Raw genomic sequence first — 26,468 nt, 5'->3', positions numbered from 1 at the left:
GAGGGGTGGGGAGAGAGAGGGGTGGGGAGAGAGAGGGTGGGGAGAGAGGGGTGGGGAGAGAGAGAGGGTGGGAGAGAGGGGTGGGGAGAGAGAGGGTGGGGAGAGAGAGGGTTGGGAGAGAGGGGTGGGGAGAGAGAGGGTGGGGAGAGAGAGAGGTGTGGAGAGAGAGAGGTGGGGAGAGAGAGAGGTGGGAGAGAGAGGGTGGGGGAGAGAGGGGTGGGGAGAGAGAGAGGTGGGGAGAGAGAGGGGTGGGGAGAGAGAGGTGGGGAGAGAGAGGGGTGGGGAGAGAGAGAGGTGGGGAGAGAGAGGGGTGGGGAGAGAGAGGGTGGGGAGAGAGGGTGGGAGAGAGGGTGGGGAGAGAGAGGTGGGGGAGAGAGGTGGGGAGAGAGAGAGGGTGGGGAGAGAGAGGTGGGGAGAGAGAGGGTGGGGAGAGAGAGGTGGGGAGAGAGGGTGGGGAGAGAGAGGGTGGGGAGAGAGGGTGGGGAGAGAGAGGGTGGGGAGAGAGAGGGGTGGGGAGAGAGAGGGTGGGGAGAGAGGGGATGGGGAGAGAGAGAGGTGGGGAGAGAGAGAAGCGAGAGAGAGGCTATATTGAGATGATGGGAAGAGAGAAGAAGAGGTAAGAGGCTATGGGGAGAGATGATGTGAAGAGAGAAGAAGAGGTGAGAGGCTATATTGAGATGCTGTGAAGAGAGAAGAAGAGGTAAGAGGCTATACTGAGATGATGTGAAGAGAGAAGAAGAGGTGAGAGGCTATATTGAGATGCTGTGAAGAGAGAAGAAGAGGTAAGAGGCTATATTGAGATGATGTGAAGAGAGAAGAAGAGGTAAGAGGCTATACTGAGATGATGTGAAGAGAGAAGAAGAGGGGAGAGGCTATATTTAGATGCTGTGAAGAGAGAAGAAGAGGTGAGAGGCTATATTGAGATGCTGTAAAGAGAGAAGAAGAGGTGCGAGACTATATTGAGATGCTGTGAAGAGAGAAGAAGAGGGGAGAGATATACAGAACATGGAGAGAGGGCAATAGACTGATAGATAATCAAATCAACTCAAATTGTATTGGTCACATACACATATTTAGCAGATGTTATTGCGGGTGTAGCGAAATGCTTGTGCTCCAACAGTGCAGTAATATCTAACAATTCACAATAATACACAAATCAAAAGTAAACAAATGGAATAAATAAATATTTAAATATTAGGACAAACAATGTCGGAGTGGCATTGACTAAAATACAGAAGAATATAATACAGTATGTACATATGCGATAAGTAAAACAGTATGTAAACACTATTAAAGTGACTAGTGTTCCGTTATTAAAGTGGCCAGTGATTCCATGACTATGTACAGTATATAGGGCAGCATCCTCTAAGGTGCAGGGTTGAGTAGCCAGGTGGTAGCCGGCTAGTGATGGCTGTTTCACAGTCTGGTGGCCTTGAGATAGAAGCTGTTTTCAGTCTGTCTGTCCCTGCTTTGATGCACCTGTACTGACCTCGCCTTCTGGATGATAGCGGGGTGAACAGGCCGTGGCTCTGGTTGTTGACCCCATGGTGCCCTCAAAGTGAATCAATAAGCTAAGGACCCTGGGACTGAACACCTCCCTCTGCAACTGTATCCTGGACTTCCTGACTGGCTGCCCCCAGGTGGTAAGGGTAGGTAACAACACATCCGCCAAGCTGATCCTCAACACTGGAGACCCTCAGGGGTACGTGCTCAGTCCCCTCCTGTACTCCCTGTTCACTCATGACAGCACGGCCAGGCACGACTCCAACACCATCATTACGTTTGCCGATGACACAGCAGTGGTAGGCCTTATCACCGACAACGATGAGACAGCCTATAGGGAGGAGGTCAGAGACCCGGCCGTGTGGTGCCAGGACAACAACCTCTCCTTCAACGTGATCAAGACAAAGGAGATGATTGTGGACTACAGGAAAGGAGGACCAAGCACGCCCCCATTCTCATCGACGGGGCTGTAGTGGAGCAGGTTGAGCCAACAAACTAACATGGTCCAAGCATGCCAAGACAGTCGTGAAGAGGACACAACAAAGCCTATTCCCCCTCAGGAGAGTAAAAATATTTGCCATAGGTCCTCAGATCCTCAAAAGGTTCTACAGCTGCACCATCGAGAGCATGGCTACAGAGGGTAGTAAGTACGGCCCAGTACATTACAGGGGCCAAGCTTCCTGCCATCCAGGACATCTATACCAGGTGGGGTCAGAGGATTTGATTTGATGTCATTGATGATCTTTTTGGTCTTCCTGTGTCATCGGGTGCTGTAGGTGTCCTGACAGCTGTAACTCTAGTGTGTAGGTGGAGGGGTTTGCGTGAGAGCGAGGGAGCGAGAGACAGACAGAGATAGAGATGTCTGTGTGGGTGGAAGGGTGTGTGGTAAGCATGGGCAGAGGTGTGCCAGCTTCCCTGCCTGCGTATTTATCATCTCCCTGGTGTCTCCCTGCCTGCCTACATGTTATCTACCTCCCTGGTGTCTCTCTGGTGTCTCCCTGGTGTCTCCCTGGTGTCTCCCTGGTGTCTCTCTGGTGTCTCCCTGATGTCTCTCTGGTGTCTCTCTGGTGTCTCCCTGGTGTCTCTCTGGTGTCTCCCTGGTGTCTCCCTGCCTGCCTACATATTGTCTACCTCCCTGGTGTCTCCCTGGTGTCTCCCTGGTTTCTCCCTGGTTTCTCCCTGGTGTCTCCCTGGTGTTTCATGGTATCTCCCTGGTATCTCCCTGGTGTTTTCATTGTATCTCCCTGGTATCTCCCTGGTGTCTCCCTGGTGTTTCAAGGTATCTCCCTGGTATGAGGTGTTTTATCTGGTGCATGTTTTCATGGTATCTCCCTGGTGTCTCCTGGTGTCTCTCTGGTGTCTCCCTGATGTCTCTCTGGTGTCTCTCTGGTGTCTCCCTGGTGTCTCCTCTCTCTGGTGTCTCCCTGGTGTCTCCCTGCCTGCCTACATATTGTCTACCTCCCTGGTGTCTCGCTGGTGTCTCCCTGGTGTCTCCCTGGTTTCTCCCTGGTGTCTCCCTGGTGTTTTCATGGTATCTCCCTGGTATCTCCCTGGTATCTCCCTGGTGTTTTCATGGTATCTCCCTGGTGTTTTCATGGTATCTCCCTGGTATCTCCCTGGTGTTTTCATGGTGTCTCCCTGGTATCTCCCTGGTGTCTCCCTGGTGTTTTCATGGTATCTCCCTGGTATCTCCCTGGTGTTTTCATGGTGTCTCCCTGGTATCTCCCTGGTGTCTCCCTGGTATCTCCATGGTATCTCCCTGGTATCTCCCTGGTGTTTCATGGTATCTCCCTGGTATCTCCCTGGTGTTTTCATGGTATCTCCCTTGTGTCTCCCTGGTATCTCCCTGGTGTTTCATGGTATCTCCCTGGTGTCTCCCTGGTGTTTTCATGGTATCTCCCTGTTGTTTTCCTGGTATCTCCCTGGTGTCTCCCTGGTATCTCCCTGGTGTTTCATGGTATCTCCCTGGTGTCTCCCTGGTGTTTTCATGGTATCTCCCTGTTGTTTTCCTGGTATCTCCCTGGTGTCTCCATGCTATCTCCCTGGTGTCTCCCTGGTATCTCCCTGGTATCTCCCTGGTGTTTCATGGTATCTCCCTGGTATCTCCATGGTATCTCCCTGGTATCTCCATGGTATCTCCATGGTATCTCCCTGGTATCTCCCTGTTTTCATGGTGTCTCCCTGGTGTCTCCCTGGTATCTCCCTGGTGTCTCCCTGGTGTTTTCATGGTATCTCCCTGGTGTCTCCCTGGTATCTCCTGGTGTTTCATCTCCCTGGTGTCTCCCTGGTGTTTCCATCTCCTGGTGTCTCCCTGGTGTCTCCTGGTGTCTCTCTGGTGTCTCCCTGATGTCTCTCTGGTGTCTCCCTGTGTCTCTCTGTGTCTCCCTCTCCTGGTATCTCCCCCTGGTGTCTCCCTGGTGTTTGGTTTCTCCCTGGTTTCTCCCTGGTGTCTCCCTGGTGTTTCATGGTATCTCCCTGGTATCTCCCTGGTGTTTTCATTGTATCTCCCTGGTATCTCCCTGGTGTCTCCCTGGTGTTTCAAGGTATCTCCCTGGTATCTCCCTGGTGTTTTCATGGTATCTCCCTGGTGTCTCCCTGGTGTCTCTCTGGTGTCTCCCTGATGTCTCTCTGGTGTCTCTCTGGTGTCTCCCTGGTGTCTCTCTGGTGTCTCCCTGGTGTCTCCCTGCCTGCCTACATATTGTCTACCTCCCTGGTGTCTCGCTGGTGTCTCCCTGGTGTCTCCCTGGTGTCTCCCTGGTTTCTCCCTGGTTTCTCCCTGGTGTCTCCCTGGTGTTTTCATGGTATCTCCCTTGTGTTTTCATGGTATCTCCCTGGTATCTCCCTGGTATCTCCCTGGTGTTTTCATGGTATCTCCCTGGTGTTTTCATGGTATCTCCCTGGTATCTCCCTGGTGTTTTCATGGTGTCTCCCTGGTATCTCCCTGGTGTCTCCCTGGTGTTTTCATGGTATCTCCCTGGTGTCTCCCTGGTATCTCCATGGTATCTCCCTGGTATCTCCCTGGTGTTTCATGGTATCTCCCTGGTATCTCCCTGGTGTTTTCATGGTATCTCCCTTGTGTCTCCCTGGTATCTCCCTGGTGTTTCATGGTATCTCCCTGGTGTCTCCCTGGTGTTTTCATGGTATCTCCCTGTTGTTTTCCTGGTATCTCCCTGGTGTCTCCCTGGTATCTCCCTGGTGTTTCATGGTATCTCCCTGGTGTCTCCCTGGTGTTTTCATGGTATCTCCCTGTTGTTTTCCTGGTATCTCCCTGGTGTCTCCATGCTATCTCCCTGGTGTCTCCCTGGTATCTCCCTGGTGTTTTCTGGTATCTCCCTGGTCTCCTGGTGTTCATCTCCCTGGTATCTCCCTGGTGTCTCCTGGTATCTCCATGGTATCTCCTGGTGTCTCCCTGGTGTTTTCATGGTGTCTCCCTGGTGTCTCCTGGTGTCTGGTATCTCCCTGGTGTTTTCATGGTGTCTCCCTGGTGTCTCCCTGGTATCTCCCTGGTGTCTCCCTGGTGTTTTCATGGTATCTCCCTGTTGTTTTCCTGGTATCTCCCTGGTGTCTCCCTGGTGTTTTATGGTATCTCCCTGGTATCTCCCTGGTGTTTTCATTGTATCTCCCTGGTATCTCCCTGGTGTCTCCCTGGTGTTTCAAGGTATCTCCCTGGTATCTCCCTGGTGTTTTCATGGTATCTCCCTGGTGTCTCCCTGGTGTCTCTCTGGTGTCTCCCTGATGTCTCTCTGGTGTCTCTCTGGTGTCTCCCTGGTGTCTCTCTGGTGTCTCCCTGGTGTCTCCCTGCCTGCCTACATATTGTCTACCTCCCTGGTGTCTCGCTGGTGTCTCCCTGGTGTCTCCCTGGTTTCTCCCTGGTTTCTCCCTGGTGTCTCCCTGGTGTTTTCATGGTATCTCCCTTGTGTTTTCATGGTATCTCCCTGGTATCTCCCTGGTATCTCCCTGGTGTTTTCATGGTATCTCCCTGGTGTTTTCATGGTATCTCCCTGGTATCTCCCTGGTGTTTTCATGGTGTCTCCCTGGTATCTCCCTGGTGTCTCCCTGGTGTTTTCATGGTATCTCCCTGGTGTCTCCCTGGTATCTCCATGGTATCTCCCTGGTATCTCCCTGGTGTTTCATGGTATCTCCCTGGTATCTCCCTGGTGTTTTCATGGTATCTCCCTGGTGTCTCCCTGGTATCTCCCTGGTATCTCCCTGGTGTTTCATGGTATCTCCCTGGTGTCTCCCTGGTGTTTTCATGGTATCTCCCTGTTGTTTTCCTGGTATCTCCCTGGTGTCTCCCTGGTATCTCCCTGGTGTTTCATGGTATCTCCCTGGTGTCTCCCTGGTGTTTTCATGGTATCTCCCTGTTGTTTTCCTGGTATCTCCCTGGTGTCTCCATGCTATCTCCCTGGTGTCTCCCTGGTATCTCCCTGGTGTTTCATGGTATCTCCCTGGTATCTCCCTGGTATCTCCCTGGTATCTCCTGGGTGTCTGCCTGGTGTTTTCATGGTGTCTCCCTGGTGTCTCCCTGGTGCTTTCCTGGTGTCTCCCTGCCTGCCTACATATTATCTACCTCCATAGTGTCTCCCCAGTGACTCCCTGGTGTCTCACTGATGTACTACCCTCATCTGACCACAGGGGGGTAGAGAGATATGGAGGAAGAGATACTGTACACTACAGTCGTTGTCAAAAGTTTGAGAATGATACAAATAGTAATTTCCACAAAGTTTGCTGCTTCCGTGTCTTTAGATATTTTTGTCAGATGTATTATTTCATAAGTGTCAAAGCCTTTTATTGACAATTACATGAAGTTGATGCAAAGAGTCAATATTTGCAGTGTTCTTTTTCAAGACCTCTGCAATCCTCCCTGGCATGCTATCAATTAAAATCTGTTAGGGCTAGGGGGACCTGAAAAGGCAGAGCGCGAAATTCAAAAATATTCTTTAGAAATATTTAACTTTCATACATTCACAAGTGCAATATTTCAAATTAAAGCTTAACTTCTTGTTAATCTACCCATCATGTCCGATTTCAAAAAGGCTTTACAGCGAAAGCACACCATATGATTATGTTAGGTCAGAGCCTAGTCACAAAAACACATACAGCCATTTACCAGCAATATCCTTCTCTGTGAAGCCCTTTTTGTGCACAGCAATGATGACGGCATGTGTTTCCTTGCAGGTAACCATAATTGAAAGAGGAAGAACAATTGAAGCTTCCAGTCTGTTATTCGACCTCAATAAGCATGACAGAGTGATCTCCAGCCTTGTCCTCGTCAACACTCTTATCCGGACAGTTTTGTTTTGTTTTGGTCTTGTCCAGACAGTTTTGTTTTGTTTTGGTCTTGTCCAGACAGTTTTGTTTTGTTTTGGTCTTGTCCAGACAGTTTCGTTTTGTTTTGGTCTTGTCCAGACAGTTTCGTTTTGTTTTGGTCTTGTCCAGACAGTTTTGTTTTCGTCTTGTCCGGACAGTTTTGTTTTGGTCTTGGCCTGACAGTTTTGTTTTGTTTTTGGTCTTGTCCAGACAGTTTTGTTTTGTTTTTGGTCTTGTCCTGACAGTTTTGTTTTGTTTTGGTCTTGGCCTGACAGTTTTGTTTTGTTTTGGTCTTGTCCAGACAGTTTTGTTTTGTTTTTGGTCTTGTCCAGACAGTTTTGTTTTGTTTTTGGTCTTGTCCAGACAGTTTTGTTTTGTTTTTGGTCTTGTCCAGACAGTTTTGTTTTGTTTTTGGTCTTGTCCAGACAGTTTTGTTTTGTTTTTGGTCTTGTCCGGACAGTCCATCTATTTTTTATGGGGGGTTGCGGTCCAGATTTAAACACGGCCATCCAGGCCTTGATTTAAACATCCACGGATGTTATGAACCAATCATATACGTCTGTTTATGTTTGGATCGGCCTTGATATCCAGTTCGGACAGGTCTATATTTGGCCCAAACAGAGACATCTATAATTGGTTCAGATGTGGTGTGGTCCGCACCAGCCTTGACATTTGACAGGATTAATCTGAACCAATCATAGACAGGATTAATCTGAACCAATCATGGACATCTATGTTTCACAAGTTTGGACAGCACAGTACAGCACAGAAGAGTACAGTCCATTACAGTACAGAACAGTAAAGAAAAGTATATTATATTACAGCAAAGTACAGTAGAACAGTACAGCACATTAGAGTATAGTATACTGTACTATATTGTACCCAATTTTACTCTAATGTACTCTAGTAAGACTTAAAATGGACCTAACTTCAACGTCTGGTAAAATATGTATTTTCAACGTCATTGTGCTATTGTAGTTTCACAGGGGTATAGGAGGGCGTCAGAACGGCCAGGACTAAGCCTGTCAGTAAGTTCATTACTTATTTTCCATGTAGTGGTGTAGCTAAGTACTGAAACTACACGCTACTTTGTTATTGCAAAAAAAATATAATAAAATATTTGTGAAGAAGGCAAGAACTGTCTTTCTTTTTCTGGATCAGACCTAATTAATTTCTTACTTGAAACATAGTTTTTGTGTTTGATAAATTCCACATTCTGTTAACGTATTACTCCAGAGGGAGTTGTAGTCTAGGACATTTCTGATTTAGATATGATAACTTATCACAAAGTTGTTTATTTCAAAGGAACTTTAACTAAATGTTTCTTACGGGCAGCTTTAGTATAGCTTAACTTCCTCCAGTGTGAAGTAATTGGTAACTGTGTTCAGAGTAGCTTCCCCCAACACTGGGGACTAGTGTGTGCATCCCAAATCTCACCCCATGCACTACTTTGACCAGGGCCCTATGGGTAGTGCACTACTTTGACCAGGGCCCTATGGGTAGTGCACTACTTTGACCAGGGCCCTATGGGTAGTGCACTACTTTGACCAGGGCCCTATGGGTAGTGCACTACTTTGACCTGGGCCCTATGGGTAGTGCACTACTTTGACCTGGGCCCTATGGGTAGTGCACTACTTTGACCTGGGCCCACAATGTGTCATTTGGGATGTAACCAGGAAGAAGTTATGCTGAGGGGGACAACCTCAATAATTTATCATCACCAGGCCTTTTAACACTCAATACATTTTCTTTACACGGTCTGACACACACACACACACACACACACACACACACACACACACACACACACACACACACACACACACACACACACACACACACACACACACACACACACACACACACACACACACACACACACACACACACACACACACACACACACACACCATTGACAGACAGTGAAATGTGCAAGAGGGAAACTCAACACAAAAAAATGATTTAGCTTCTTTTTTATTTTATCAGTTTATTTGGCAAATAAATCTCACTTGTTTTGTATTTAATTTATTTACAATAGTAAAAATAAATCATTTGTCGATGATATTTAGGATTATACATTGGACACTTACAGTGCAATTATTGTAACATGTCCCTTCTCATAATGTCCCAAATGCAACCCTATTCCCACTGGATTGCCCTACATCTGACAAGGGCACATAGGGCTCTGGTCTAAAGTAGTGCACTACCCATAGGGCTCTGGTCTAAAGTAGTGCACTACCCATAAGGCTCTGGTCTAAAGTAGTGCACTATGTAGGGAATAGGGTGCCATTTGGAAGACACATATAAAGTGCTTTGTACTTTGTCATCATCACATGGATATTTAGCTTTATAAAGAAGAAAATATAAACATTTGGAACGTAAACAATAAGAACAACAATAACATGTCAGCTCTGTTATGTCACAGTATCATCAACCAATCAAGTCCCTTGTTTAGGGCCTGACTTCCTTATTCTATGAGGGACACATCCTAACTTTCTTTTACATACCCAAACCTAACTGCCTGTAGTTCAGGACCTGAAGCAAGGACATGCATGTTCTTGCTACCATTTGAAAGGAAACAGTTGTGGAAATGTGAAATTAATGTAGGAGAATATAACACATTAGATATTGTAAAAGAAAATACAACGTTTTTTTGTCTTTGAAATGCAAGAGAAAGGCCAAAATGTTATAGTCCAGTTTAGACGCCATTTATATTTTCTCCACTGGATGGCAGCAGTGCACATGCAACGTTTTAGACTGATTCAATGAACCATTGTATTTCTGTTCAAAATGTTGTATCAAGACTGCCCAAATGTGCCTAATTGGTTTACTGATACATTTTCAAGTTCATAACTGTGCACTCTCCTCAAACAATAGCATGGTATTATTTCACTGTAATAGCTACTGTAAACTGGACAATGCAGTTAGATTAACAAGAATTAAAGCTTTCTTCCCATATCAGATATGTCGATGTCCTGGGAAATATTCTTGTTCCTTACAACCTCCTGCTAATCACATTAGCCTACGTTAGCTCAACCGTCCCGCAGGGGACCCACCGATCCTGTAGAGGATTTAAGTTTAAGTTAGGATTCTCCCCTAAGAAACAATGACAATTCAACCATAAACAATGTTTAATCTGTGAAAGCTATACATGGTCCCAGTGAAGTTTAGCTCTCAGGTACCGCTATAGACAATCTTTTAGTAAAAGTGAAGATAAATGGCCGAACATGACATTTTACCATGTTCTAAAATGTTAATGAATGGGCCTAGTGTTCTGAAAGCTCTTTACACAGTGGGAAAGGCTAGTTGATTTAGTGAGTCAGTCTCTTTTGATTTTCTCCTATGTGCGCACACACACACACACACACACACACACACACACACACACACACACACACACACACACACACACACAGGTGGCTTAGGTTTAGTGGTTCTTTTGTTAAGCAGCAAAAGCCTTCGCAACGGGATCCATCTTTACACAGACTCCGATGAGAGAGAGAGAGAGAGAGAGAGAGAGAGAGAGGTAGAGAGAGAGGTAGAGAGGAAGAGAGGTAGAGAGAGAGAGAAAGAGAGGTAGAGAAAGAGAGAGAGAGAGAGAGGTAGAGAGAGAGGTAGAGAGGGAGAGAGGTAGAGAGGTAGAAAGGTAGAGAGAGAGAGAGAGAGAGAGAGAGAGATGAAGGAGAGAGGGGTAGAGAGGGAGAGAGAGAAAGAGAGAGAAAGGTAGAGAGAGAGAGAGAGAGAGAGAGAGAGAGAGAGAGAGAGTATAGGTAGAGAGGTAGAGAGAGAGAGGTAGAGAGAGAGAGAGAGAGAGAGAGAGTAGAGAGAGAGAGAGAGGGTAGAGAGGTAGAGAGAGAGAGGTAGAGGAGAGAGAGAGAAAGAGAGAGAGAGAGAGAGGGGTAGAGAGGTAGAGAGAGAGAGAGAGAGAGAGAGAGAGAGAGAGAGAGAGAGAGATGAAGGAGAGAGAGGGTAGAGAGAGATGAAGGAGAGAGAGAGAGAGAGAGAGAGAGAGAGAGAGAGGGGTAGAGCGGTAGCGAGAGAGAGAGAGAGATGAAGGAGAGAGAGAGAGAGAGATGAAGGATAGAGAGTGAGAGAGAGAGGGGGGTAGAGAGGTAGAGAGAGAGATGAAGGAGAGAGAGTGAGAGAGAGAGAGAGGGGTAGAGAGGTAGAGAGAGAGATGAAGGAGAGAGAGAGGGGTAGAGAGGTAGAGAGGTAGAGAGAGAGATGAAGGAGAGAGAGATGAGAGAGAGAGAGATGAAGGAGAGAGAGAGAGGGGTAGAGAGGTAGAGAGAGAGATGAAGGAGAGAGAGAGAGAGAGGGGTAGAGAGAGAGAGATGACGGAGAGATGGGTAAAGTTAGGAAAATGGGGGGAAAGTGGGAAGCATGGGCACAGAGAAGAGGTGGGAAGCACAAAGTTGGGGTTGGGGATAAAATGTTCCTAGATCAGTCTTGTTTGATCAGGGTCTTGTATATCATCTCAACATCAGACGTGGTAGGCTATCATACTATCTCAAAGCTCATGAATGCCTTTACCTTGAAATACACCAGAAAGAGATGCATACGTGATAAATACATCAACCAAAATAAAAAAAATAAAGTAAGAAATATGGCACTTTTTTAGCATAATCCACCACACATTGTTTCAAGAAATGATTTTGACCATTGATAAGAACACACACACACATTAACAACCATATTATTTAAACTCATGCCCTGATGACGAATATGTAAAAAATATGTAAAAAAAATATGTTTCTGTACAGCATTGAATAAGGAAAATAACTCCCTTTCTCTCCTGAAGAGACAGTGGCAAGGGTACAGAAATAGAATGAGTAGAATCTATTTATATCGGTTTGTCTACAGCAGTATGGCCCATCTTGGTGTGTTTATACATACGAGAGTCAAGCTTTTATCCTGGAGGCCCACTGTGTCTGCTGTAGTTTTCGTTCCTCTGTTAATTGACCAATTAACCAATTAACATCACTGATTGGCTATAGAGTGGTCACAGCTGGTTTCCAGGTGTGATTCAAGAGACTAATTGAAAGTCAATGATGAGGATCACCTGGTTCGTGATCATCAGGCACCAATACGGAAGAAAACGGAGTGAAACTAAAATGGACATCCTGCCCCATTTTCATTCCTCCGATTCGATCCTCCGATTTCTATTGGACAAATTCATTGTGAACCACGGGGTGACACACACACACACACACAAACACACACACACACAGTGCCTGGTCGTTCCACCCCCGCTCTATAGGCATAACAGAGTATATATTCACGATAACGGGATTCAATGACACTTGAGGACGCACCTCACATCAGAGAGTTTCTACCACCGTGGTTGAACGATTCCATCAGAGAGTTTCTACCAGCGTGGTTGAACGATTCCATCAGAGAGTTTCTACCATCGTGGTTGAACGATTCCATCAGAGAGTTTCTACCAGCGTGGTTGAACGATTCCATCAGAGAGTTTCTACCACCGTGGTTGAACGATTCCATCAGAGAGTTTCTACCACCGTGGTTGAACGATTCCATCAGAGAGTTTCTACCACCGTGGTTGAACGATTCCATCAGAGAGTTTCTACCACCGTGGTTGAACGATTCCATCAGAGAGTTTCTACCACCGTGGTTGAACGATTCCATCAGAGAGTTTCTACCACCGTGGTTGAACGATTCCATCAGAGAGTTTCTACCACCGTGGTTGAACGATTCCATCAGAGAGTTTCTACCACCGTGGTTGAACGATTCCATCAGAGAGTTTCTACCACCGTGGTTGAACGATTCCATCCAGAGAGTTTCTACCACCGTGGTTGAGCGATTCCATCAGAGAGTTTCTACCACCGTGGTTGAACGATTCCATCAGAGAGTTTCTACCACCGTGGTTGAACGATTCCATCAGAGAGTTTCTACCACCGTGGTTGAACGATTCCATCAGAGAGTTTCTACCACCGTGGTTGAACGATTCCATCAGAGAGTTTCTACCACCGTGGTTGAACGATTCCATCAGAGAGTTTCTACCATCGTGGTTGAACGATTCCATCAGAGTGACCAGGGGTGTATTCATTACTCACAAATATAAACCCAATATAAACCCAATATAAACCTGTTGTCATCTGCTTTGAAGGCTGACACAAGCAGAATATACTTATCTGGATGTTATCATAGATATACATCATATATCATAGATATTCATCATATCTAGATCTATGTAGAATCTAGTTCTATAATCAGTCACAAGGTGATCCATAATTATGTAGATTTAGGCTAACATGTTTCTGTTCATTTTCTATTGTTGAACGTTGTGAGAGCTTGATTTGAAGGGATTCTATTGTTCATTAGTTCTAGTTCCCCCTCTCTCAGTTGTAGCTTTTTGAGATTAACCTGTACACGGTAGTAAGTAACAGTGTTGGAGCTATTTTATCCACTACAAACACACTGAACGATATTGCAGAGGAGTTAGGTACGATAAGGCCAACGGAAGAGTTACAGAATCTGCATTTTCAAGGAATTGGAGGAATTGGGTTTGCATTCATTGCCTGACTACACTACAGACCCAATATAACCGTATTCCCTATCTAGTGCATTGCTTTGCAGGGCCCATAGAGCTCACAATTAGTGCACTATATCGGCAGCAGGGTGCCATTCGGGGCTCAGCCTAACAGGGAAAGCATGTGACTGTTTGCTCGTCCATCCCGCTGAATAGAAAACTATAGAAAAGACATCATTTTACAAAGTAGAAAAATTCCATCATCAACATTATGAACAAGTTATTGTCAAGTAAGTTCATGTCCAGTAAGTTAATGTCCAGTAAGTTAATGTCCAGTAAGATAATGTCCAGTAAGTTAATGTCCAGTAAGTTATTGTCCAGTAAGTTATTGTCCAGTAAGTTAACGTACAGTAAGTTAACGTCCAGTAAGTTAATGTCCAGTAAGTTACTGTCCAGTAAGTTAATGTCCAGTAAGTTATTGTCGAGTAAGTTAACGTCCTGTAAGTTATTGTCCAGTAAGTTATTGTCCAGTAAGTTCATGTCCAGTAAGTTCATGTCCAGTAAGTTATTGTCCAGTAAGTTAATAACGTCCAGTAAGTTATTGTCCAGTAAGTTGTTGTCCAGTAAGTTATTGTCCAGTAAGTTAACGTACAGTAAGTTAACGTCCAGTAAGTTATTGTCCAGTAAGTTCATGTCCAGTAAGTTCATGTCCAGTAAGTTAATGTCCAGTAAGTTATTGTCCAGTAAGTTCATGTCCAGTAAGTTATTGTCCAGTAAGTTAAAGTCCAGTAAGTTAATAACGTCCAGTAAGTTAATGTCCAGTAAGTTAATGTCCAGTAAGTTCATGTCCAGTAAGTTCATGTCCAGTAAGTTCATGTCCAGTAAGTTCATGTCCAGTAAGTTATTGTCCAGTAAGTTAATGTCCAGTAAGTTAATGTCCAGTAAGTTAATGTCCAGTAAGTTAATGTCCAGTAAGTTAATGTCCAGTAAGTTCATGTCCAGTAAGTTCATGTCCAGTAAGTTCATGTCCAGTAAGTTAATGTCCAGTAAGTTCATGTCCAGTAAGTTAATGTCCAGTAAGTTATTGTCCAGTAAGTTAGTAAGTCCAGTAGTAAGTTCATGTCCAGTAAGTTCATGTCCAGTAAGTTCATGTCCAGTAAGTTCATGTCCAGTAAGTTAATGTCCAGTAAGTTATTGTCCAGTAAGTTAATGTCCAGTAAGTTATTGTCCAGTAAGTTAACGTACAGTAAGTTAACGTCCAGTAAGTTATTGTCCAGTAAGTTCATGTCCAGTAAGTTATTGTCCAGTAAGTTAAGTAAGTTAATGTCCAGTAAGTTAACGTCCAGTAAGTTCATGTCCAGTAAGTTAATGTCCAGTAAGTTAATGCCCAGTAAGTTCATGTCCAGTAAGTTCATGTCCAGTAAGTTATTGTCCAGTAAGTTAATGTCCAGTAAGTTAATGTCCAGTAAGTTATTGTCCAGTAAGTTATTGTCCAGTAAGTTAATGTCCAGTAAGTTATTGTCCAGTAAATTCATGTCCAGTAAGTTATTGTCCAGTAAGTTAATGTCCAGTAAGTTATTGTCCAGTAAGTTCATGTCCAGTAAGTTCATGTCCAGTAAGTTAATGTCCAGTAAGTTCATGTCCAGTAAGTTCATGTCCAGTAAGTTATTGTCCAGTAAGTTATTGTCCAGTAAGTTAATGTCCAGTAAGTTATTGTCCAGTAAGTTACTGTCCAGTAAGTTATGTCCAGTAAGTTAATGTCCAGTAAGTTATTGTCCAGTAAGTTCATGTCCAGTAAGTTAACGCCCAGTAAGTTAATAACGTACAGTAAGTTAATGTCCAGTAAGTTATTGTCCAGTAAGTTAACATCCAGTAAGTTAATGTCCAGTAAGTTCATGTCTAGTCCTGTGCTCCATTTTGAGAGTTGCCTGTTATAGTTTGTTCTTCGTTTTTTTTTAAACTAATTGCCCATTGAAACACCAAGCCCTATTAGACTGTCCCTGTTTCCCAACACAGCCGACTATCACCATGACTGGTACATCACCAGGCACTTATCCACAGTAGTGTTTTACCATTGTTGGTGTGTTGCTGTTGATGTTTGTACTAAACAGTGGATACAGTTGCAGAATTGAGAGCAAACAAGCATGATTATGATTATTTTTAAGACAGTACTATACAATCTCTAGTTTCTGTTCAGTTTGTGGGCTTCATCCTAATAGTCTAATTTTGCATCCTCTCCTCATCTCCTTTCCTTACTAACCACGTATCCAGTCAGTGTTTCTCAACCATCAGAGATCTTGTAGGAAAGGAGACAAGGAACGGAGACAAGGAAATGGAAGCTGTGCCATTAGGATGAAGAACTAACCTAAAGTATGCTCATTGTACCACAAGTAACTCTGTCATTGGAGCCTTTGTACATCAGTTCACTACAAGCTTCCCTTTCAGGGAGAAACTAACCTCATTATAATCTCTCCGTCTGTGTGTGTGTGTGTGTGTGTCTCTGTGTGTGTGTGTGTGTGTGTGTGTGTGTGTGTGTGTGTGTGTGTGTGTGTGTGTGTGTGTGTGTGTGTGTGTGTGTGTGTGTGTGTGTGTGTGTGTGTGTGTGTGTGTGCCACCGCTGCTCATGCCACCGCTGCTCGGCTCACCTTGTAAAACCTCATTAATCCACCGCACTGTTGATCCGGCTGAGGCTAAGACGCGTCGGCTCCTCTCTTGCAGACGTCCAGAGATACAGAGAGGGGGCGTGTGTTGAGACAGACAGCATTGAGAGAGAGGGGAAATGAGGGGTATATCGGCCAATAGACTCATTTAATTAAAACCCCATAGAGTGTGGTTTTGTGTTTTACATTCCATCAGGGGCAGACTGGTCCATGTTTAATCCGTGGGACTGTCTAACTTCGGTTTTTAATAGCAACATCATCATTATCTGGCTAATATTGTTCAAGGAAATAAATGGACAGGTTTGTTAGAAATGCCAGGGCTGATTTCTGGTCCCAGTCTGGTCCTGCATTCTGTTCTGCTGTGCTGCTGTTGCCTATTGTCCATGCATCGGCAGCTAATCAATAGAACCCTATTGGATTTGGATCCATGTTCACTTCACCTGACATGAAGAGTAGTCAATATGCTGTTTACATTGTCGTTTTCAGACGTGGGTTGATCAATCGTTATCATTTAACTTGTCTGTCTAAATCAATACTTGTAAACCCATGTGTACATAATCAATAGAACCCTATTGGATTTGGATCCATGTTCTGGATTTGGATCAATATGCTGTTTACATTGTCGGTTTTCAGACGTGGGTTGATCAATCGCTATCATTTAACTTGTCTGTCTAAATCAATACTTATAAACCCATGTGTACATGATCAATAGGCCCAGTTGACATATTATTTCAAGTCCCGTTAATGATATCAAATGATATCGAATTGCGATGTATAGACCAATAAATTGTTGTGATTGCCTGTCACACAATACGTTCAACCTATGATCATTCTAAAAGGATACTAGTCAGATATGACAGACTCCCTCTGCTGTCACTTGGTTAGAACCCACCGAGTCATTTAAAACCATTAGTTAGAACTAGAATGGTTAGAACCCACCGAGTCATTTAGAACCATTAGTTAGAACTAGAATGGTTAGAACCCACCGAGTCATTTAGAACCATTAGTTATAACTAGAAGGGTTAGAACCCACCGAGTCATTTAAAACCATTAGTTAGAACTAGAATGGTTAGAACCCACCGAGTCATTTAGAACCATTAGTTAGAACTAGAATGGTTAGAAACCACAGAGTCATTTAGAACCATTAGTTAGAACTAGAAGGGTTAGAAACCACCGAGTCATTTAAAACCATTAGTTAGAACTAGAATGGTTAGAACCCACCGAGTCATTTAGAACCATTAGTTAGAACTAGAATGGTTAGAACCCACCGAGTCATTTAGAACCATTAGTTAGAACTAGAAGGGTTAGAACCCACCATTTAGAACCATTAGTTAGAACTAGAATGGTTAGAAACCACCGAGTCATTTAGAACCATTAGTTAGAACTAGAAGGGTTAGAACCCACCGAGTCATTTAGAACCATTAGTTAGAACTAGAATGGTTAGAACCCACCGAGTCATTTAGAACCATTAGTTATAACTAGAAGGGTTAGAACCCACCGAGTCATTTAAAACCATTAGTTAGAACTAGAATGGTTAGAACCCACCGAGTCATTTAGAACCATTAGTTAGAACTAGAAGGGTTAGAACCCACCGAGTCATTTAGAACCATTAGTTAGAACTAGAAGGGTTAGAACCCACCGCGTCATTTAGAACCATTAGTTAGAACTAGAAGGGTTAGAAACCACCGAGTCATTTAGAACCATTAGTTAGAACTAGAAGGGTTAGAACCCACCGAGTCATTTAGAACCATTAGTTAGAACTAGAAGGGTTAGAACCCACCACGTCATTTAGTACCATTAGTTAGAACAAGAATGGCTAGAACTCACTGTGTCATTTAGAACCATTAGTTAGAACTAGAATGGTTAGAACCCACCACATCATTTAGAACCATTAGTTAGAACTAGAATGGTTAGAACCCACCGCGTCATTTAGAACCATTAGTTAGAACTAGAATGGTTAGAACCCACCATGTCATTTAGAACCATTAGTTAGAACTAGAATGGTTAGAACCCACCGCGTCATTTAGAACCATTAGTTAGAACTAGAATGGTTAGAACCCACCATGTCATTTAGAACCATTAGTTAGAACTAGAATGGTTAGAACCCACCGCGTCATTTAGAACCATTAGTTAGAACTAGAATGGTTAGAACCCACCATGTCATTTAGAACCATTAGTTAGAACTAGAAGGGTTAGAACCCACCATGTAATTTATAACCATTAGAACTAGAAGGGTTAGAACCCACTGAGTCATTTAGAACCATTAGTTAGAACTAGAATGGTTAGAACCCACCGCGTCATTTAGAACCATTAGTTAGAACTAGAATGGTTAGAACCCACCATGTCATTTAGAACCATTAGTTAGAACTAGAATGGTTAGAACCCACCGCGTCATTTAGAACCATTAGTTAGAACTAGAATGGTTAGAACCCACCACATCATTTAGAACCATTAGTTAGAACTAGAATGGTTAGAACCCACCGCGTCATTTAGAACCATTAGTTAGAACTAGAATGGTTAGAACCCACCATGTCATTTAGAACCATTAGTTAGAACTAGAAGGGTTAGAACCCACCATGTAATTTATAACCATTAGAACTAGAAGGGTTAGAACCCACTGAGTCATTTAGAACCATTAGTTAGAACTAGAATGGTTAGAACTCACCACGTCATTTAGAACAATTAGTTAGAACTAGAATGGTTAGAACCCACCGAGTCATTTAAAACCATTAGTTAGAACTAGAAGGGTTAGAAACCACCGAGTCATTTAGAACCATTAGTTAGAACTAGAATGGTTAGAACCCACCGAGTCATTTAGAACCATTAGTTAGAACTAGAAGGGTTAGAACCCACCGAGTCATTTAGAACCATTAGTTAGAACTAGAAGGGTTAGAACCCACCACGTCATTTAGAACCATTAGTTAGAACTAGAATGGTTAGAACCCACCGAGTCATTTAGAACCATTAGTTAGAACTAGAATGGTTAGAACCCACCGAGTCATTTAGAACCATTAGTTAGAACTAGAATGGTTAGAACCCACCACGTCATTTAGAACCATTAGTTAGAACTAGAATGGTTAGAATCCACCACACCACAAAGTGATTGAAACTCCGCCAAAGGCCCTGCGAACATGAGCCCCGGCTGTGACACACATTTTGTCACCTGTCGCTCTGTCTGGAAAGATAAACTCACAGGGCTGTGTTTTCTCCTTCTCTCCACACCAGGCCTGTTTCCCAATGAATTATTCAACCGTACAACCAGTGAGAAGTGTTAAAACGACTGTCTGGTTAGCTGGCTCCGGATAGAATTTCCCTTGACCTTAGTCACAGATCGAGAATCAGATTTCACTTCCCAAATTGGTTCAATTAACCAGTAAGGGGGAGAATGCAAAAACTGACCATAGAGCAGAATCAAGTAGGGACTACAAGCATCAGCTCGCTGGTGCTGAAATGAGCTTTTGATGCACATTGGCAATGTCTTGACGCTGTGTTTCGCTGTCCGTGGTGCTGAAACGGTTTTAGCTGCCCGGTGTGTTTCTAGAATTACTAGAACGATGACTTGACTGTAATTGCATTTCTATACCTCATGACTGTAGGCCGGCAACATACATTGCTTAGCAGCTGTAAAAAAAATATATAAAAAATTAGGAGGTTTATAGCATTGGTGATAACAGGGAAACCTCTTGTGGGCTTTTCAAAATTTTTTATGTTTCTTCTCCAAGGGTAACAATGAATCAGACTTCATATTGGCTTTGCGTGTCTGTCTGTCTGTCTGTCTGTCTGTCTGTCTGTCTGTCTGTCTGTCTGTCTGTCTGTCTGTCTGTCTGTTATGCGTTATACGCTTGCGTTTTATCCAAGAGCTTAAGTCATCATCAGCAACAAGATCATTGTGGCATGATAGTTTCTAAGGTTTTGAATGAAAACCTCAAGGTCGTAGCATTCCCACCTAACACACATCAACATTGTTGGCTAGTTAGCTCATCATAAGCAAGTTAGCTCATCATAAGCAAGTTAGCTCATCAGTAAGCAAGTTAGCTCATCATAAGCAAGTTAGCTCATCATTAGCAAGTTAGCTCATCATAAGCAAGTTAGCTCATCAGTAAGCAAGTTAGCTCATCAGTAAGCAAGTTAGCTCATCATAAGCAAGTTAGCTCATCAGTAAGCAAGTTAGCTCATCATAAGCAAGTTAGCTCTTCATTAGCAAGTTAGCTCATCATAAGCAAGTTAGCTCATCGTAAGCAAGTTAGCTCATCATAAGCAAGTTAGCTCATCATAAGCAAGTTAGCTCATCATAAGCAAGTTAGCTCATCATTAGCAAGTTAGCTCATCATAAGCAAGTTAGCTTATCATTAGCAAGTTAGCTCATCATAAGCAAGTTAGCTCATCAGTAAGCAAGTTAGCTCATCATAAGCAAGTTAGCTCATCATAAGCAAGTTAGCTCATCATTAGCAAGTTAGCTCATCATAAGCAAGTTAGCTCATCATTAGCAAGTTAGCTCATCATTAGCAAGTTAGCTCATCAGTAAGCAAGTTAGCTCATCAGTAAGCAAGTTAGCTCATCAGTAAGCAAGTTAGCTCATCATAAGCAAGTTAGCTCATCAGTAAGTTCCAGCTCATCTTCCATCGAGGCCACTCCTTAGGCTGTACTACTCGTGCTCGCCCTCTGAACGAGTAGCCTTTTAGAGGCCTATGATCCCCCACTGAAGTGGCATTGTAAAGCGTTTAACCTGAGCCCCACACAGTTCGGAACCACCAACTCTATCCATTGGGTTACAGTATAGCCTAGGCCCAGGGGAAACCATCCCAGACTTTCTCAGTCCAGTCCATGGCCCCTCATCCTTTGATGAAGGAGAGCCGCATCCGCCCCTGCAACTCTGATCTAGACCCTGGAGAAGGATGGGAAGGGGGTTACATTGCCAGGTCACCACCCCACACCCTCCCTCTTGCCTTAGGGTCCCCTTTGACCTCACTGAGTCCTCTCCCTAAAGCTTACCCCCTCACTGGCGATCCTAGGGGGGGGTCATCCCCATGTCCCTTGATCTCACCACCACATTCTCTTCTGGATGTCCAAGTTTGCTGGAGGCCCTGGGTCACAGAGCTAGGTTGGAAGGCGTACACCCACACCTCCTCCAATACCGGTATCATCCTGCACCCCTTCTATATACGTCGCTACACCCCCTCCCTAGACATTTCCAGGCCCAGGGCCGGAGGGAGAGGTTGGAGCGGTCATAGCCATGAACAATGCTTCCCTATACATCACTGGATGTCCTGGCTCCAGGTCTCAGGCTCAGATTTGACGGGACACACCCACAACACGCCAACCAGAGCCCCTTCTGTATGTCCGGGTTCCTGAACGCATATATAACAGGATTTATGACTGAATTACACGCCGCCAGCAGCACCGTAGAGTATGTGTATATGATAGGATAGCTTGAATCCGCCACGATAGAATACATAGCAAACGGCAGCCAACACGTTGCGAAGGCGCCGAGAATCACGGAGAGCGTCTGGACTCCTTTGGTCGTGGACATGGCGAGGAACTGATGCTGGACGGCGATTTGCTGAGCGTGACGGAACGCGATCCGACAGATCTGCAGGTAGAGTTGCATCATCAACGCGAAAACCAGTAGGAAGAAGACAGCGAGGGCGACGGCGTTGGATTTGGTGACGGGTCGACAGACTGAGCACGTTGATTGGTCGTCTAGGCAGTTCCACCCGAGCGCAGGGAGGACCCCGAGAATCAGACACACCAACCAGATGACCCCTACCACCAGGTATGTGAAGAGGACAGTCCGCTCCGTGTGGTAGGTCAGCGCGTTGTACAGCGACAGGTACCTGTAATGCAATGAACACTTGAAATCCAGTCCGTGTTTTACATTCACATTTACACCTTTAGCACATTCACTGCATTCAACTACACCGCATATCACTGTCATAGCAAGTAAAACGTTTCTCAACAAAGCAGCAAAGTCAGGACATTTGAAACCGTCTGTATCCCTGCAAATCTCATTTTAAGATATAAAGAGAGACTTAAATATTACCGTACCTGTCCACGGTGATCGCCAAGATATTCAAGATGGATGCCGAGAATGCGGCAATGAGTATCCCTGTGGCAACCAAGGTCACGACCTCTCCCTCAACAAGATAGGTGAACACGAAGTTCAGGATGAGACCGAGACCCGCCAGGAGGTCGGCGAATGCCAGCGAGCCAATCAGGATGAACATCGGCGCTCTGAGGGTCGGCGTGTAGAAGAGGACGGCGATGACCAGAGCGTTCTCGCAGGCGATGAGTGTACCCGTGACACATAACGCCACATCCCATGGGCTAACATCCTGTTGATGACAATAATCATCCTCATATCCTTATCATGATTATCATCATTATAATGCTAATAACAACAATAACAACCACAATAATAAAATAAAAATCATCATAATCATAACAACAATACAAATGATAATTTATATGTTAAGCAATTCTCAAAACACACAAAGGTCACTATACTTTTTTTTAAAGCAATGAAATCAGCAATCACATCATAAAAGTAAACTAAACTTGATGACATCATGTCTAACCTGTTGTGAGATCAGAGGTCGTAAGTCAAGGTCGGAGGTATAGGTGCGGCCGGGGACGTCGGAGGAGGAGGCGTTAACCCCGGGGAGGTCAGGGTAGGGGTCAGGGTAGGGGTCAAGCCAGGGGTCCAGGGGCGAGGGGTCAAAGGGCGAGGAGGAAGTAGTGTTCTGGGGGATGCCGCCGCTGCTCATAGCTGCAGCTAGGGAGAGGATCATATCTGGATGGAGGGAGGTGAGAGAAGAAGAAGAAGAAGAAGAAGAAGGGGGGGGAATAGGCTGTATTGAAATAATAAGGAGGCGGGACACCATAGTGTTAGCTTTAGGAACGTGTTTAGTTAGATCAAACCGGATACAGAATACAGAGCATTATGGGTACTGTAGTATATCATGCTACAGAGGGTGAGGAGAGGGACAGGAGGATTTGAGTCCAGGGGGCAGAGATGAGGGGAGAGTTGGGGGAGAGAGGGAGGATGAAGAGGGAAAGGTGAGGAGAGAGAGAGAGAGAGAGAGAGAGAGAGAGAGAGAGAGAGAGAGAGAGCAGAGGTGTCCATCACAACTCTATCAATCTATCCATATATATACATCTACAGTTGAAGTCGGAAGTTTACATACACTTAGGTTGGAGTCATTTAAACTAATTTTTCAACCACTCCACAAATTTCTTGTTAGCAAACTATAATTTTGGCAAGTCGGTTAGGACATCTACTTTGTGAATGACACAAGACAGATTATTTCACTTATAATTCGCTGCACCACAATTCCAGTGGGTCAGAAGTTTACATACACTAAGTTGACTGTGCCTTTAAACAGCTTGGAAAATTCCTGAAAATGATGTCATCGCTTTAGAAGCTTCTGATAGGCTAATTGACATCATTTGAGTCAATTGGAGGTGTACTTTTGTGGATGTATTTCAAGGCCTATCTTCAAACTCAGTGATTCTTTGCTTGACATCATGAGAAAATCAGAAGAAATCAGCCAAGACCTCCACAAGTCTGGTTCATCCTTGAGCAATTTTCAAACACCTGAAGGTACCACGTTCATCTGTACAAACAATTGTACACAAGTATAAACACCATGGGACCACGCAGCCGTCATACCGCTCAGGAAGGAGACGCGTTCTGTCTCCTAGTGATGAATGTACTTTGGTGAGAAAAGTGCAAATCAATCCCAGAACAACAAAGGACCTTGTGAAGATGCTGGAGGAAACAGGTACAAAAGTATCTACAGTGCCTTGCAAAAGTATTCGGCCCCCTTGAACTTTGCAAACTTTTGCCACATTTCAGGCTTCAAACATAAAGATATAAAACTGTATTTTTTTGTGAAGAATCAACATCAAGTGAGACACAATCATGAAGTGGAACAACATTTATTGGATATTTCAAACTTTTTTAACAAATCAAAAACTGAAAAATTGGGTGTGCAAAATTATTCAGCCCCTTTACTTTCAGTGCAGCAAACTCTCTCCAGAAGTTCAGTGAGGATCTATGAATGATCCAATGTTGACCTAAATGACTAATGATGATAAATACAATCCACCTGTGTGTAATCAAGTCTCCGTATAAATGCACCTGCACTGTGATAGTCTCAGAGGTCCGTTAAAAGCGCAGAGAGCATCATGAAGAACAAGGAACACACCAGGCAGGTCCGAGATACTGTTGTGAAGAAGTTTAAAGCCGGATTTGGATACAAAAAGATTTCCCAAGCTTTAAACATCCCAAGGAGCACTGTGCAAGTGATAATATTGAAATGGAAGGAGTATCAGACCACTGCAAATCTACCAAGACCTGGCCATCCCTCTAAACTTTCAGCTCATACAATGAGAAGACTGATCAGAGATGCAGCCAAGAGGCCCATGATCACTCTGGATGAACTGCAGAGATCTACAGCTGAGGTGGGAGACTCTGTCCATATATTGCACAAATCTGGCCTTTATGGAAGAGTGGCAAGAAGAAAGCCATTTCTTAAAGATATCCATAAAAAGTGTCATTTAAAGTTTGCCACAAGCCTCCTGGGAGACACACCAAACATGTGGAAGAAGGTGCTCTGGTCAGATGAAACCAAAATTGAACTTTTTGGCAACAATGCAAAACGTTATGTTTGGCGTAAAAGCAACACAGCTCATCAACCTGAACACACTATCCCCACTGTCAAACATGGTGGTGGCAGCATCATGGTTTGGGCCTGCTTTTCTTCAGCAGGGACAGGGAAGATGGTTAAAATTGATGGGAAGATGGATGGAGCCAAATACAGGACCATTCTGGAAGAAAACCTGATGGAGTCTGCAAAAGACCTGAGACTGGGACGGAGATTTGTCTTCCAACAAGACAATGATCCAAAACATAAAGCAAAATTTACAATGGAATGGTTCAAAAATAAACATATCCAGGTGTTAGAATGGCCAAGTCAAAGTCCAGACCTGAATCCAATCGAGAATCTGTGGAAAGAACTGAAAACTGCTGTTCACAAATGCTCTCCATCCAACCTCACTGAGCTCGAGCTGTTTTGCAAGGAGGAATGGGAAAAAATTTCAGTCTCTCGATGTGCAAAACTGATAGAGACATACCCCGAGCGACTTACAGCTGTAATCACAGCAAAAGGTGGCGCTACAAAGTATTAACTTAAGGGGGCTGAATAATTTTGCATGCCCAATTTTTGATTTGTTAAAAAAGTTTGAAATATCCAATAAATGTCATTCCACTTCATGATTGTGTCCCACTTGTTGTTGATTCTTCACAAAAAAATACAGTTTTATATCTTTATGTTTGAAGCCTGAAATGTGGCAAAAGGTCGCAAAGTTCAAGGGGGCCGAATACTTTCGCAAGGCACTGTATATCCACAGTAAAACGAGTCCTATATCGACATAACCTGAAAGGCCGCTCACCAAGGAAGAAGAAGAAGCCACTGTTCCAAAACCGCCTTAAATAGCCAGACTACGGTTTGCAACTGCACATGGAGACAAGATCGTACTTTTTGGAAAAATGTCCTCTGGTCTGATGAAACAAAAATAGAACTGTTTGGCCATAATGTCCATCGTTATGTTTGAAGCAAACGTTGGCTTGCAAGCCAAAAAACACCAACCCAACTAAGAAGCACGGGGGTGGCAGCACCCGTGCTTCATGTTGTGGGGGTGCTTTGCTGCAGGAGGGACTGGTTCACTTCACAAAATAGATGGCATTATGAGGCACGAAAATTAGGTGGATATATTGAAGCAACATCTCAAGACATCAGTCAGGAAGTTATGACCCCAAGCATACTTCCAAAGTTGTGGCAAAATGGCTTAAGGACAACAAAGTCAAATTATTGTAGTGGCCATCACAAAGCCCTGACCTCAATCCTATAGAAAATTTGTGGGCAGAACTGAGAAAGCGTGTGCGAGCAAGGAGGTCTACAAACCTGACTCAGTTACACCGGCTCTGTCAGGAGGAATGGGCCAAAATTCACCCAACTTATTGTGGGAAGCTTGTGGAAGGCTGCCCGAAACGTTTGACCCAAGTAAAAAAAAAATGTAAATGCAGTGCTACCAAATACTAATTGAGTGTATGTAAACGTCTGACCCACTGGGAATGTGATGAAAGAAATAAAAGCTGAAATAAATCATTCTCTCACTCTCTACTACTATTCTAACATTTCACATTCTTAAAATAAAGTGTTGATCCTAACTGACCTAAGACAGGGAATTTTTACTCTGATTAAATGTCAGGAATTGTGAAAAAACTGAGTTTAAATATATTTGGCTAAGGTGTATGTAAACTTCCAACTAAAACTGTATCTATTAATCCATCAACCCACCCATCCATCCATCTATCCACCCATCCATCCATCCATCCATCTATCCACCCATCCATCCATCCATCCATCCATCCATCTATCTATCCACCCATCCATCCACCCATCTATCCATCCATCCACCCATCAACCCACCCATCCATCCAT

At 44.1% G+C, this 26,468-nt stretch overlaps 2 protein-coding genes across 2 annotated transcripts; both read right to left on the bottom strand.

The window, feature by feature from the left end:
* Positions 1-13,537: 13,537 nt before the first annotated feature.
* LOC115124550 (uncharacterized protein in mobD 3'region-like) lies at positions 13,538-14,359 on the bottom strand. The gene has a single exon (XM_029653989.2). The coding sequence runs from the start codon at positions 14,357-14,359 to the stop codon at positions 13,538-13,540; it is 822 nt and encodes a 273-aa protein (XP_029509849.2).
* Positions 14,360-21,177: 6,818 nt separating this feature from the next.
* LOC115124549 (G-protein coupled receptor 12-like) lies at positions 21,178-22,751 on the bottom strand. Its single transcript, XM_029653988.2, has 3 exons — positions 22,539-22,751; positions 22,009-22,295; positions 21,178-21,797 (listed from the first exon to the last, which is right to left on the bottom strand). The coding sequence occupies exons 1-3, from the start codon at positions 22,749-22,751 to the stop codon at positions 21,212-21,214; spliced, it is 1,086 nt and encodes a 361-aa protein (XP_029509848.2). The 3' UTR covers positions 21,178-21,211.
* Between the last annotated feature and the right edge of the window lie 3,717 nt (positions 22,752-26,468).

Source organism: Oncorhynchus nerka, unplaced genomic scaffold (assembly GCF_034236695.1).
Source record: "Oncorhynchus nerka isolate Pitt River unplaced genomic scaffold, Oner_Uvic_2.0 unplaced_scaffold_1501, whole genome shotgun sequence".
Taxonomy (NCBI): Eukaryota; Metazoa; Chordata; class Actinopteri; order Salmoniformes; family Salmonidae; genus Oncorhynchus; species Oncorhynchus nerka.
Note: the sequence above shows the minus strand (reverse complement) of the source record. Positions and strands in the feature narration are given on the sequence as shown.

Bases quoted from the DNA above. Each gene is read 5' to 3' on its own strand.
- LOC115124549 (XM_029653988.2), bottom strand. From the start codon at position 22,751: ATGATCCTCTCCCTAGCTGCAGCTATGAGCAGCGGCGGCATCCCCCAG. The intron at 22,296-22,538 runs GTTAGACATGAT...TGTCATCAACAG, and splicing joins GACCTCTGATCTCACAACAG to GATGTTAGCCCATGGGATGT. The intron at 21,798-22,008 runs GTACGGTAATAT...ATTGCATTACAG, and splicing joins TTGGCGATCACCGTGGACAG to GTACCTGTCGCTGTACAACG.
- LOC115124550 (XM_029653989.2), bottom strand. From the start codon at position 14,359: ATGAACTTACTGGACATTAACTTACTGGACATGAACTTACTGGACATG.